This window comes from Brachyhypopomus gauderio, chromosome 19 (genome assembly GCF_052324685.1).
Source record: "Brachyhypopomus gauderio isolate BG-103 chromosome 19, BGAUD_0.2, whole genome shotgun sequence".
Lineage (NCBI taxonomy): Eukaryota > Metazoa > Chordata > Actinopteri > Gymnotiformes > Hypopomidae > Brachyhypopomus > Brachyhypopomus gauderio.
The window spans coordinates 11,358,443-11,372,849 of record NC_135229.1 but is presented as its reverse complement, the minus strand read 5'-3'; the positions used below and the strand labels follow the sequence as shown (position 1 = coordinate 11,372,849).

Below are 14,407 nucleotides of genomic sequence, written 5' to 3'. Positions count from 1 at the left end.
CTTTGCCTTTAAACCCTTAGAAGAACTAACTGCTCATCTGTTACTCAGTGCAGCCTGTGAGTCTAGTCATTGCTGAGCAGTGCACAGTAGCAGGTGATGTATTAGTTCAACTTAACCTCAACTTGTAAAGGCCCACGTAGCGGTGCTAGCGGTGTTAGCGGTGCTAGCGCTGCACGGGCAACTTTTTGTCTATTATTGAGTTTTGGTTTTTGACCACTGATTGTTAGTTGTTAGCCAGTTTGAGCTACATGGATAAAATTGAAAATTGAGCTTTTTGTGTGAGATTTTGAACAAGATTTTCCTTATTACAACAGTTTAGCAACATCAATTACAGGGATTGCCTCCAAATAAATTCTGCCCCCCAACTCTCTCTCTCTCTCTCTCTCTCTCTCACACACACACACACTCTCTCTCTCTCTCACACACACACACACACACACACACACACACACACACACACACACACACACAGGTTTTGAAGTAGTGCTAAACTAGGAGATGAAAGCAGAGAGTCATAGTGGTACATGTGCCAATCTAAACTGTATTTTTTAACCTATTTATTTCTCAGCCATTGTAAAAATCATTTTCTTACAGAGTTTTTATTTGTGTATTATCACAACAAACTTTAGATAAAATACATTTCCATGATTTTTGATCGTTTGTTTGCGCCCATAACTGTTTTGTTCTGTTTTCCTCCTTCTTTTTGTAAGCGGTTTTGCTGATTTTTGCTGTTTGGCTAAGTTTTAAAGAGTCTGTGCAATTTTGTACAAAGTGATGTATTTGGCATACTACTTTATATTTCTGTGAATAAACCAGTGAAGACCCTGTTTACAAATGACATTCGTTTGTTTTTATTAAGAATACATTACACGTGGCATCAGCCTGAATATCACATATTGAGTATCTTAACTACCAGATAATGTGTAAATCAAAGCTTATTTGCACACTGTGTTCACTGTAATATTAATACACATACTACAGACATGACGCAAACATTTTGCTTGGATACGGTAGCATGTTTTCCTTCTCCTGTCAGTGGCTCCATCTAGTGTCCATTACATTAATGACAATCTGGCACGTTTTTTCTTCATCTACCCATCACTAATGAATATGATTATAGAGAGACTAAATATGAATTTTCCCCCGACATCGGCAAATTAAATATGTTTGTGTAAGAAACCTCCACATGACAGCAGTAGCGAACCGTGACCATTATACCTGGGCCCGCTCACACCCCCCCCCGGAAAAAAATTAGTTTCCTCTCCTAATTAACTGCAATTAAAGAATAATAAATAATAAAAATTGAGACGACATTACAGCTTTAAAAACGCAATAAACCAATAATATATGTACTAGTTAACTTCTTAAGCAAAAATAAGGTTCCAACAAAATAAGGTTCACAGCTCCGTGTTCCTCGGGAGCGGCTAGCGGTGGTACGCTAACGACAGCTAGCGTTGCCACAGCGGGATACAGTTAAGCCCGCCCATTAAGACGGAAGATATGATTGGTCAATTTTGCTGTCATTTGAAACATCACAGTTAGCTCGTTAGTTTCCTGTTTACTTCCTAGAAACGTCAGAGGGCATAATATGCCGACTTCAAGCTGATTGGTTTAGTAGCCTCAGTATGCAAAATAGTAATGCATTGTGGTACCGAAATCTTATTTTGCACAGGGAAAAAATGGAATAATGTTTGAACAGTTAATGTAGAACTAAAATATATATGTAATATAGAACTATTCTGTTTCCTAAATATAATGTATAAATGGCCTTCCTTCAACTGTGTTGCAGGGAAGCGCTGGCTGTGTGCTCCCTTCGGAAGGACTGGAATGGAATGGAATTGAAGGTATGAGCTCCCAGTGACCTGCAACACACGGTTAGATGTCACCTTGGTTGTGGTGGCATCTAACCGTTTTTTCTAGTACAATGCGCAATTGTAATCTCCACATTGGGCCTTACCATCACGGGATACTTTGTTTCATTCGTTTTTGGCTACCAGAAACCTCCAGGCTGCGCACTTTTGTACACTGTGCTCAATGATTTCAAGCCCGTGTTGGCTGGATCTAGAGCACAAACAAAAGTGACTCAAATTTGGTTTGACAACATAGGATTTGTGTGTCCACACATCCCCCCAAAAAAAGCAGAGCTGTCACATGAAGGCGCAAAAATGAGTTTGACTGACTATTTTACAATGTCAATGTAGCTGCTTTAAAATAATCTAAAAAGGTGAGCTTCTGAACAAAAATACTGGATATGAGTTTAACAAAATTCAAACCTTTTTAGCTCCACAATCACTGCGAGAATAATCAGTCACTTCTTACAACTGTGATTGGCCAGGTAGTATTCATGCTGTGCAGTGATTGGCTAGATAGAGGAGGGCCATGTACTGAGTTAAACTACAACACAGTCACTAGAGCTGCCTCAACAAGCCAAATTACAGGATTAGAGCTGCATGTATGAACATCACACACTGATAATGGAGTCAGACTGTGTTATGGTGTTTTATGTGAGCAATGTTGTGTGTGTGTGCAGAGGTGCAATTACTTACTTTCTGAGGTGTATGCAAACATACTATCGGTGCCCCCCGAACGAAAGTTGTTATGGGGGGGGGGGGGGGGGGGAGGCGAACGTAAGATGGACACAAATTAAGTATTATATCTCATCGATTTGGCGCTCCCTCTAGTGCAGCGCCCCTATGCGTCGCATACGCTGCATGCCCCCTTTTTGCGCCACTGTGTGTGTGTGTGTGTGTGTGTGTGTGTTTCCCCAGGATCTGGTGTAAGAGTAAAGACACAATGCACACAGACATCAGATACAGTTTGTGAGCCACTGGAGAGTCACTACTGTACTGAACAAGTCGGGGGCAGATGTACACAAGCAGAGAAGCACACGGCATGCAGCCCTGAACACTACATACAGCAGGAACGTTGGTGTAATGTACCTGCGGTAAACTCTCAGTCATACTGTGGCACTTTTTAATTTACTGGGTAGTAAGAGCTGCCACATTATTCACTCTGACCCAACAGATCTTTTGTGTGTGTGTGTGTTTTGCAGGTACAGCCCTTAAAACACAGCACTTTAAGCACTTGTTGTTCATGTAGGTGGCATGTTATTTGTAAAATAAAAAAGCACATTTATTAGGTTCTTTTCTTTACAAACGAATGAATCTCCAGTGCAACACAGGATAACGGCCCATAATGATTTTAAACTGTGGAGTTGTCTAGGTGACCCCACTAATCAGTCTGTGATTAAAACACAAGTTTAACAAGTAGAGGGAGGTGATTGTACTGGCCCAATCCCGTATGTGTCTGGTTGTGTGTGTCATTTTACAGCACGTTTATGTCGAATGTGTCTTCAAGTTTTTTTCATTTATTTATCTAGGTGTGCATTTATATATGCAAAATTACTAAAGTGTAGTGCACTTTTGGGCTTTTATACCGCTTTTGGGTTAATGTAACGAGATCTGTGAGAGGGAGCAGCGGAAAATCAAGTACCCGTCGCTGCAGAATCAAAAGTCCAGGGGGTGGAGCTAGATCTAGATCCAACTCCTCCCACCGTCCATAGTTTCTTTTGGTCGGTCCAGGGGGCGGAGCTGCATCTAATCCAACTCCTCCTACGTGTCGCTTATGTTTTACGACCAAGAAATATAAATCCAACAAATTCACCCTTAAGACTTGTGGGTCATTCCAGGATTTTGGTACATTTCAGGGGTGGTAACTTCTGAAAATTTGATCTTCAATTTGATCATTTTAAATCATATATTTATAATCTACAGGTTATAAACTATCAAAAAGTTTGATTCGTCAATCTCAGATATGGAAGAAGTTTTTTCTTTATTAGATTGGTGTGCAGTAAATTGGTATGCAGTAACAGGGTTGCGACTAACAGGGTTGCAAATTTAGGCTAAGTTGTGGTCTACCCCAGGAACAGATGCTCACTGTAAAATTTAGCTATGTATACAAGATCAAGGACAAATATGGTTATATAAGTATATAAAGTAAATTTAGACTCTACTCAATATTAGTCTTACAATATGAGGAACAGGGTTGCATTCACTGAGTGACACACACAACTTGGACAAACATATTTGGAAAAAAACCTTGAAAATTGTTAGAGCACTTACCATTTTTCTTGCCATGTGGGCAGGAAATGTCCTTGTGATGCAAATTCCTTTGTGCTAGTACACAAATATTTTTAACCCTTTCTCTGCCAGATAAAATTCCTTATGGTAACAGGGTTGCGCGCCTGTTGTGGGATACAACTTAATAGTGTAAAAACTGTGACATGCAATACAATGTAGACCAAATAAGTTGTTTTCATAAGTAAAGGAGATGCATTTCAACAATATACAAGAGGAAGTAATTTATTTAGAGCTTATTTTAATTGTTAAATTTGGCAAAGGAGTTGGTCACCCAATGTGTGGGACAAGAGAAAATGGCCATTTTTTGAGGTGGTTCAAAGGTATTCGGTCTTTTGAATAATATCTAAGGCGCTTATTTTTCCACCAAATTTTACAGTTTGTCTTATAACAAGTACAATGTTTAAAAAAATAGTCATTTAGATATTTTGGATATGTACATTTGAAATTTAAGTGGTGGGACAGGAAATGTACCAAAATCCTGGAATTACCCTTTTACCGTTTCAAGATCAAAATGTTCTTTAAATGTTATCTAAATAACACAATACACGTTTTTTTTTAAGTTTACAAGAAAACGTAAAAGTGGACAGGAATAATGATCAATATGTACTATTAAATTTTTTTTACCTTTAATAAAAAATACTTTTTTCGTTAGGACGGTACACTTCAGGTGTGCAGAATGGACAGTGGTATTTACTACAACATGTAGTGATATGCATCTATAAATGGATGGAAAAATATAAATAGCATTATAGTTGTGAAGTTTTTCAGTGAACTGGTTAATGAGGATCATGGCCGTTACATGCACGCACTACTGAATAACAATCCCCCTCGAAGTGTCCATGCGGTACAGAACAGCACAACCATTAAACATTATAAGTAACTACAGCAAACACTAATTAATTTAACAGTTTATGTCCAATATGTAGAACACAACATACATAAGTATTTAATACATCTGTATTCTGTTTAGCTAACCGCTCGTCTTCTAACATCAGTTTTTACCGTCACTTACTTAAACATCTAGATTAGATAAACTTAACAGTCAGATTTTGTATAATCACCAAAGGAAACTAGATACTAGCATTAGCAAGATGAAAATTGGTTTATTATGAACTTACTTTCACATTCGTGATTGTTCACAAATGAACGGAATGTGAGTAAATAAGAATAGCAATTTAGGACGGCAACAGTGATTTGAATGGCTGATCTGATACAACTCTGCGTAGTGCAATTACTTCAGACCAATGAAAACACCACGGTGGGAGGAGTTAGCTCTAGATCAGCTCCGCCCCCTGGATTTTTGCTTCTGCAGCGACGGGTATCTCGAAAAAAACGGCGTTGGGTTTTGAATTGGCGTAAATAATATATTATCTAATCTAATAATATATTATTTGTTTCATATCTAATCGTATTGGCATATTCTACTACTTCCAACAGCTGGAAAAGAGCAGCGTCGTATTTCTCCCTCAGCCCCGCCCAGCCCCCACGCCGTCCGGGTGGCGTCGTCTCTGTGGGTGTTGTTATCGGGGTGGTGGAGGACGGACAACATTATTATATTAGGGAAGAATGGAAATGACACGCTGATTATTCAGACATTATTGAAAGTAAAATGTTTTGAATTAAAACTGAAATTGAAAAAAAATTAAAATTGAATTAAAAATTAAAATCGAATGTGAAAAGCGCTATACAAATATATTTGATTTGATTTGATTTGATTAAGGCAAATTTAAGCTGCATGCATATATAAATGCACACCTAGATAAATAAATAAAAAAACTCGAAGACACATTCGACATAAACGTGCTGTAAAATGAAACATGACTTTATTGCCAGCTGAGGTGATGTGATTTCTCACGAGTTTCTCGTGTCGTTTTTAACGCGTCTGTCTCTTTAAGAACGTCTCGTCGCCTCAAGATGACGTCACGGCGCCGGGCCATGTGCGTGTGTGTTTGACTACGTCGGTGGACGTTTTTAGTAAATAAATCTATATACACACATCGCTGTAATATTGTGAGTGGCATTTGTAGCGAAGATGTCTTCAGGCTGTCGTAGACCGGAGCACATGGCACCGCCGGAGGTGGTACGTAGTCAAAATGTGGCCTCGTCTCGTTCACCATCGCCCTTTAGAAACGTCCGGAGAAGTTCTAGTGGTGTCGAGTCCTTAATAGTTAACAGCGTGTTTCAGTGTCATTGCTGAGTGCACTGATCTAAAAAACTGCTGTAGGTCCCTAGTTAGCTGTGCTGCGTGTAAACAAGGTCTTCAGCCCTGTGTTTTAACTAGTTAAAGTGTTTATTGGCTTGTTGTTGTGTTTACAGTTCTATAACGAGGAAGAGGCGAAGAAGTACTCTCAAAAGTAAGTGTCTTATAAGATATGGCAGATACGTAAGGTGATTAATAGACGGCCTGAGTGTAAAACACACACACACACACACACACACACACACATATATATATATATATACATACATTTTTGCATGTGTGGGTCGCGGCTGGTGTAGCTTGAATGCATTTGAGTGGTTATTGCTCATTTGAGTGGTTATTGCTCTTGTCTCCTGTAAAGTTCTCGAATGATCGAGATCCAGACTCAGATGTCAGAAAGAGCCGTGGAGCTGCTGAACCTGCCTGAAGATCAGCCCTGTTACCTGCTGGACGTTGGGTATGTGATCATGGTGTCTGGGGTTTGTCCTGGGGGGGGGGGGGAATTTGAATGCTGCAGGGTTGTGATTGTCCAACGTGAGTGAACTAGTGTTCAGTATCACCAGCACTGTGGTATGTTCAGCCACACGCCTTGCATCACAGTGCTATGCTTGGCCACGCCCCTTACAGTTGCTGAATCTTGGCCACGCCCCTTACAGTTGCTGAATCTTGGCCACGCCCCTTACAGTTGCTGAATCTTGGTCCTCTTGCTTGCAGCTGTGGATCGGGGCTCAGTGGAGATCACCTCTCAGAAGAAGGCCACTACTGGGTGGGTGTGGACATCAGCAGGTCCATGCTGAGTGAGTATGACTGTGCTCACACTTAATTTCAATTTCAATGTTTATTTCAAATATGGAAAACTAAAAACAAAACAAATGATAAAACAGATAACAAAACAATTTTACATATTTGAAAAGGATTTAGAATTTGAATTCTATTTTACGTCAGAGTAAGTTCTTCTGTTCACCTCCAAAATGTGAACTCTAGTCAGTACACTGATCATGGAGACATAATATGGATTTTGTACTATAAATGTAGATTCAGTATTAAGGGCAGTATTTCTGCTTCGTACGAACATGAGCATTTGAAATAATTTTGCTGGGTGTTTTGTTGTCCAAGACGTTGCTCTAGACAGGGAGGTGGAGGGAGATCTGATGCTGGTTGACATGGGGGAGGGAATGCCTTTCAGACCGGGGACCTTCGATGGCTGCATCAGGTAAAGAAAGGGATTCTACTTCAGGTCATTTTTACGGCTGTAGTACATTACTAAACGTTCCTGATTAATAAAAGATACATTGTGCTTGTGGCCATGATGACTGTCCTCAGTATCTCGGCTCTCCAGTGGTTGTGCAATGCAGACAAGAAAAGCCACAGTCCTTCCAAGAGGCTCTTCACCTTCTTCACCACGTTGTACTCCTCTCTGGTGAGATGTTGTTCACAGCAGTCACGATGCGGGTGCTGTAAAAATTATTTTTTGGCACACATTTTCGAACGTTTTCTTAAACATATAAATGTTATCAATATATACAGGCCAGAGGTGCGCGTGCGGTTTTCCAGCTTTATCCGGAAAATTCTGAACAGGTGAGATTCGTTGACCAATGGGTTCAGGGTAAATCTCCTGGTCTGAGAATGGTTGTCGACAAGCCGTTGTCAGGGCCTCAACTCGTTCTACTGAGTCACTAATCACTATTCCTTGTGCTCCACCTACAGCTGGAACTGATCACGGCCCAAGCCATGAGGTCGGGGTTCAGTGGTGGTATGGTGGTGGACTACCCCAACAGCACCAAAGCCAAAAAGTGAGTACTCGACACTGATTGGTTCACGATCACCACGACAACAAACCATGTACTTGTGTTTGTTGCCATTGAATCAGCGTTATCGTCTGCTTTCTCCTCGAAGGTTCTTCCTCTGCCTGTTTGCTGGAGTGTGTGGTGTCTTGCCCAAGGTAGGGATCGTGTCTGGCCAAGACTCCCCGAGGTCTCACGGAGACGCTCCATGAAACACTCGCTGTTTCGCTTTGTTGCAGGGTTTGGGGTCGGAGACGGTTGACAGAGGTGTTGCCAGCCAAGCTCAATACACAGGACAGAGGTGAGGTCAAAGTGTAACTCTGCTGTTGTCATATTCAAATCAAATCAAATATATTTGTATAGCGCTTTTCACAACATATGTTGTCACAAAGCGCTTTATTTATATTTATATTTATTTATATTGAAGCTAATGAACAGCTAACAGCAAAGCCGTGTGAAATAGGACTAAACACCACAACTCATCCCCCCAGCCCCCCCCCCCCACCACACACACACACACACACACACACACACACTTCTTTTACCAGAGGTTATGTTTCATAAATTGACAATGTAAATTGTGAAAGTGGGTGGTTAACTATAGTGTAACTTGGAGTGTCTGAATTCATATATTGGAGACTCATTGGAGACTTTCACTCATGTACAAAGCCATTCTCAGTACAACAATTGCTCCTAGGATTGTAAGTGATTTGACATTCACATTGTGAATGAAACTGTGCTTATTACACTATAACCATTTTATAGTTTAAATTCACAATGCAGATACATATCAATATATCACCTCACTCACAGTGAGAGGTCTCGTCCATAACTGTGAGCAGGGTTTGAGATGTGCCCTGTCCTGACTGGACAGGACCGACAGAGACAAGAGGGTAATCGTCCTGTCAGGCTGTAGTGTCCTGCTGACAGATTTTCCTCCCTCTGACATCCAGACCTGTTTTAAAGATGGCGTATTTAACGCACACGCCTCGGTGTGATGAGAAACGTGAGCCAGACGGCTGGAGTAAACACTGTTCGTCTGTGGTGTGTCTCATGTCCGCAGGTGCCGTCTCAAAGCTCTGAAAGGCAAGTCGGTGAAGAAGAGCAAAGACTGGATCGTGGAGAAGAAGGAGAGACGGAGACGGCAGGGCAAGTGAGTGACACACACACACACACACACGCACACACCCCTACACACACCAATGTGATTGATTTATTTGTATTCTTTCAGGGAGGTTAGGGCAGATACAAAGTACACAGGTCGGCAGAGGAGACCTCGTTTCTGAAGGGCCTCCGGGACGGCGGGCTACTGCAGTTCTCCCTCTGACTGGATTAACAGAAGGAGCTTTGCTGCTCAAGGCTCCACACACTTTGACTCTGACGATTTCAAGCTGGGGCCGTTTCTCTTGTGCACCGCTGTATGATGCGATGTGTCAGATGGGGCTTGTGGACATCAGTGGCTCGTTTTACTTCTTTGTAAGCAGGAACAGGACTTCTTACTCCAAACCTGAAGGTGATATCAGAATGAATCCATGTCATCTAATAAAAATTGCTTGCTTTTGTTTGTTTGCTGTGTTATTGCTTGCCAGAATATCTCTGTGTCAAACAGCGTAGAAGAGATGCAGTTGTTTTAGTGTTGGCATCACAATAAGAACAGCATTTATACTGAAGTCTAATTGTCATCAAATTGGTTCCAGTCATTAAAATGTTATCTTATTAAAACCTTAGCTTTTCAGAAGTTGTAGTCTTTTAGGGGAATTGATTAATTAGGGGCCAGAATGATCATTTTCCGAATGGCACGTCGCCTATTTTTCGGATAGGTAAAGTTATTTGATACAAAACTCCCTCGGAGAGAAGAACGTCGTTTCAAGTATTGGTGTACAACCAGTGATGGCTTAGTTACCTTGAAAAAGTAATATGATTACTGATTACTCCTTTAAAAAGTAATTTAGTTATGTTATATATTACTTGATTAAAAAAGTAACTACGTTAGATTACAAGTTACTTTAGTAGTCACATTCAGCAGCAAAATAAATTTTTCCAATACTCATTTTATTGGAAGTGCGATACATTTAAATAATGTATCTCCTGACATTATGTTTGTGTTGCTGCGCGGTATTATTTGTAAATATATTTGTAAACGTAATACAAGCGAACTATTCAATCAGACAGCTATTTGTTGTGAAATACAATTTCAAGCATTTTAAAGTAGGCAACATTAGCCAAAATTCCAGCACTTTTCAAACCTGGAACACAATGCAACCTTAAAATTGGTCAGGTAAATGTTCCTTCCCCTGTTTTTGAGGGGTGTATCTTTACACTACCACATATCGTTACGGACAAAACTGCACAGAATGACGTGAACGCGCTCTCACAGTGTCGCGCGCAGCGTGCGGAGTCGAGCGTTACGGACAGACGCAAAAGTATAACAGCCAAGAAGAAAGCAAAAATATATATTGTAATGATCCTTAAAGGATTATTGGGTTACTGTTTCTTTAAGTTAAGTTGTGTGTGTGAGTGGAAAAAGTGCGCGAGGAGCGAGAGTGAGAGAGAGAGAGTTCAGTTATTTTTCCTCGAGTGAGTTCGCTTGTATTAGTGTTTAAATAAAATAGACAAGTTGTCAACAGTAAACTGTTCTGGTTTTTAACGAACGTTACAATATATTTACTAAGGAGAATTAAAATAGTAACGCACAGTTACTTTGATAAGTAACCTTAATCTGATTACTGGACTGGAAATAGTAACTTGTTATATTACTCGTTACAGAAAAAAGTGTTAATTACCACTGATTGACATCACTGTGTACAACATGATTATGTCACGCTGCTCAGACGACGTGCCAGCAATCCCTGAAGCGCGTTACCAGCCCTGTCCGGCAGAGGTCGCTGCTCTGCAACTTTAGTGAACCTCACCAACGGGATCGGGGCATTTTCCTTCTCGGTCGTTATTCCCGCTAATAACGCACGACACTTCCCGGTCGTCGCTAAACATTTAACCTCCCCTTTAAAACGTTTTATGTATTTATTTTTCAACACCTACACCGAACTCTTGAACACATGATGTATTGATTGTAAAGGGGGTGATTTATTGTCTCCCGTATAATAACCTGATTTTTATTTCAAGCATGTGGGTAAATGATGGGTTAAAAGCGCCGGGCCTCGCCTTTCGGTTCAAACGCGTCATCCGTCGTCGGTGGACCGACCTTCCTTTAAAACTAGAGCTGAAATCACGCTCCGCTTTTCTGAGGGATGCGCGCACCCCGCCACTCCACACCACGCGCGCTCCCGCTTGCGTTATAAGCTATTACACTGACATAAACCGCCACGGTCGTTTGTCGAGGGTCTTTCGGGAAAGTTCTGGACATAGTTTGAAACATGAAGGACCGCACGCTCGAACTGAGGCATGTAAGTAGCATCCCCTTTTATTTTCTAGACTACTTATTCATCGGTTTTTCTCAAAGTTGCGCGATGGACGAAGCAAGCGGTGGTCGCGGCGTTATAAATAATAAAGCGCCCCAGCAAATATGTTTAATATGCGACCGATTCGGCAATATAACCCGTTTATTCTGTTACTCTGAAGTGACGATCTTTCAACGTGTAGCCAAATTATCGAATGAGTTCCGGTTAGGAGACGATGCTCCACCTGCTTTGACAGCTGTGTACTCTATTATCCACGTTATTGCCACTTTTTTACGCTCATAGTCCGAATTCAACAACGCGGAGCATCTGTTGAAGGCGCAGAGCGGCGCGTCCACGCAGAGCGGCGCGCACGCCCGCTCCTCCTAACCATATCTTCTTATAGCCTCTGGTCTCCATGGACCTGGAACATCACGGTGGTGGACATAAAACATAACGACGTTGAAAGACGAGAGTTTTAACATTGGTCGTACAATCAAGAGTGTGCCGACAAACGCAAAAAGCTAATAAGACTAATTAATGCTTTTGTAAAGCGTAAAGTGGTCTAGAATAGGTCAAGATTATCATTACATTAAAATTAAAGTTATATTTAAATATTTAAAATGTATATGAGCGTGCAGACACAGACAGTGATAAACTGGTCTGTAGGATGGAACACCACACACCAGTAGAACCAGGATCACATTCAGGAGAGAAGCACCCTAACCTCAGAAGACCACGTTAACTAGACTGTCCAGCCTAAACTTTCAATGTGCCAATATTGAGGCCATCTGGTCAGGCCATCTGTCGTGATCATCAAACTAAGTCTGATCAAAGCAATTCACCTGTTTGCCAGAGTCAAATTTGATGTTGTATTAGTAATTCTATGCTCTCAGCCCTCTAACTGATCCTTTTGCATCCTTGTAAGATCATTTGTAAGATCACTGAGTGGTTGAGCTTCTGTTTACCTACACAAACAACGGCCTGAGTGCTGTTTTGTCTCGGGAAACAAAAGCATGTTTGCCTCTTGCGTTCAGAGGCAAAGCCCAACGCACGGCGTCCATGGCGTGTATTGATTTCTGAAACAAGGGCGTGACTGAGTTTCTTTTTGGCCGCTGTGTGTTGTAATACTCTACACTCTCTCACCTGTTTCAGCCTGAGGCTGTTGGGTTTGTTTCCCAGCAAGACCTCCGTGTCAGGGTTGGGGATTGTGTGTGTGTGTGTGTGTGTGTGTGTGTTTGTAGGTAGGTATATGGTGGTACTATATATACTGTGTAGGAAAACCGAATCAGAATCAAACTTCAATCCCTTGTCTTGTGCATCCTGTGTGTGTATGTGTATGAGTGTGTGTGTGTATGTGTGTGTGTGTGTGTGTGTGTGTGTGTGTGTGTGATGCATGCACAGAGTGACCTTACGTCCCAGAAGAGAAAGGAACTAGACAGGTGGAGACTCTGATCTGTGAATGAGACTTGGGTGGGGACAGCCTGGAGTGATTGGACAGGGGATCTCTGTATGAATTGCACCCCAGGGACTGGCAGGACTGGGAGGACGTCCTCTCTCACTCCACATTCTGTCCAGCAGTAGAAACGTGGAGAGGGAGACAGGGCCTCTCCGAGCTGGAGACAGGCCCTCCGCACCACTTGGGAAAAGCATCCAGGATGAATGTTCACTTGTAAAAGTACTAAACAGTGTTTGATGCAGTGGAGGTGTGTTAACAATATCTGGGGGAACGGTGGTCCATTTTGAGTTCCCGGCTGGTGCTAGATGGTGAAGAACCATCTCCCTCTCTTCTCTCTCAGCTTCTGTTTTTCAGTGTTGTCCTGCACTATGAGCTTAATTAAAACACGATGACAAAACCGCTGATGGAGTTACATCATCCTCAGCCTCATAGGAAACAGTATATTAAAAGCTAAATTAAAAGAAATAGTTAATAAATGTGTGTGTGTGTGTGTGTGTGTGTGTGTGTGTGTGTGTGTGTGTGTGTGTGTGTGTGTGTGTGTGTGTGTGTGTTTGTGTGTGTGCAGGATGAGGTAGATGCTAATATTTGTTTTAGGTCCATGTGGAGGTTGTTGTTAGTAGCCTATCTTGGAGGCCCTGACTAGTCACAGCATGGATCGTCTGTCTGTGGACACTTACAATCGTGTTTCTTCGTTGCTGTGGGTTTATAGCCGTCAGCCACTATGCCAGAACAGACCCACGAGTCAAGCAGGGCCATGACATGAGCAGGGGCATCTTTAGGGGCATCCTTGAGGGCATCTCTTGGGGCATCCTTAAGGGCTGTTACTTTTACAGCCAGTGACATTTTAAAATTAGGCAACGCGTCAAACAGCCGTGTTGCAGATCGTGAGCGAGTGAGATTGCTTCACAGAACTCCAAGTATCCTCTCCACCGTGATGTCAGTCTCTATGACACCCGGCACGGCGCTCTCAGGACTTCCAGAGATGTTTGCTAATCACGCATTAGTCCTGTGTTGCTGTGGTGTCTAGATTAATCAGGCTACTGTATTCACTGCACCAGCGTTCTCCTCAGCCATGTGCTCTTAAAGGAGCTGATGGAGCCAAAACCTCGTGGTGCCCCTCACCCGATTGTCCTCTCGGGAAATATATGTATTTAATGTTGGAACTGTTGTCACTTCGTTTGTGCACACCTGCTACTGTGGGACTTTCACAGAGTGAGAAATCAATTGCTTAATTAATAAGGTGACTAGTCAAAATAACCCTGATTTTGTTCCTTTGAGGCCTCAAGGTGTTTTCCGAAGCCCAAAGTTGTAGTATTATGCAGAAATAAGAAAGATGGACAAATTCTGAATTGAAAAATGGGACTTCATTAGATGGTCACTGAAATGGTGTCTCCGTTCCTTCTATGGGTCCATTTTTATTCATGAGGTGA

General features: G+C 41.8%; 3 protein-coding genes across 9 annotated transcripts in view; all 3 read left to right on the top strand.

Annotated features, from left to right (window-relative positions):
• The window catches only part of sh2b2 (SH2B adaptor protein 2), an 18,668-nt gene extending 17,844 nt beyond the window's left edge, over positions 1-824 (top strand). For both annotated transcript variants that reach the window (XM_076981439.1, XM_076981438.1), the window contains one exon: positions 1-824. This exon is cut by the window's left edge and continues 1,219 nt beyond it. The gene's annotated coding sequence lies outside the window, so the exon portion shown is untranslated.
• A 5,203-nt stretch (positions 825-6,027) lies between these two features.
• bud23 (BUD23 rRNA methyltransferase and ribosome maturation factor) lies at positions 6,028-9,685 on the top strand. The gene is made up of 12 exons (XM_076981315.1): positions 6,028-6,219; positions 6,456-6,493; positions 6,701-6,796; positions 7,054-7,136; positions 7,456-7,552; positions 7,663-7,759; positions 7,867-7,917; positions 8,047-8,132; positions 8,236-8,281; positions 8,363-8,424; positions 9,187-9,276; positions 9,355-9,685. The coding sequence occupies exons 1-12, from the start codon at positions 6,172-6,174 to the stop codon at positions 9,407-9,409; spliced, it is 849 nt and encodes a 282-aa protein (XP_076837430.1). The 5' UTR covers positions 6,028-6,171; the 3' UTR covers positions 9,410-9,685.
• A 1,607-nt stretch (positions 9,686-11,292) lies between these two features.
• Positions 11,293-14,407, top strand: part of stx1a (syntaxin 1A (brain)) — a 69,291-nt gene continuing 66,176 nt past the window's right edge. For 2 of the 6 annotated variants that reach the window (XM_076981263.1, XM_076981265.1), the window contains exon 1: positions 11,295-11,527. In XM_076981263.1, coding sequence (XP_076837378.1) covers positions 11,498-11,527 — 30 coding nt within the window. In that variant the 5' untranslated portion in view covers positions 11,295-11,497. Of the gene's footprint in view, positions 11,528-14,407 lie in introns of all 6 variants that reach the window. The other 4 variants (XM_076981262.1, XM_076981266.1, XM_076981264.1 and 1 more) reach the window with 3 other exon arrangements.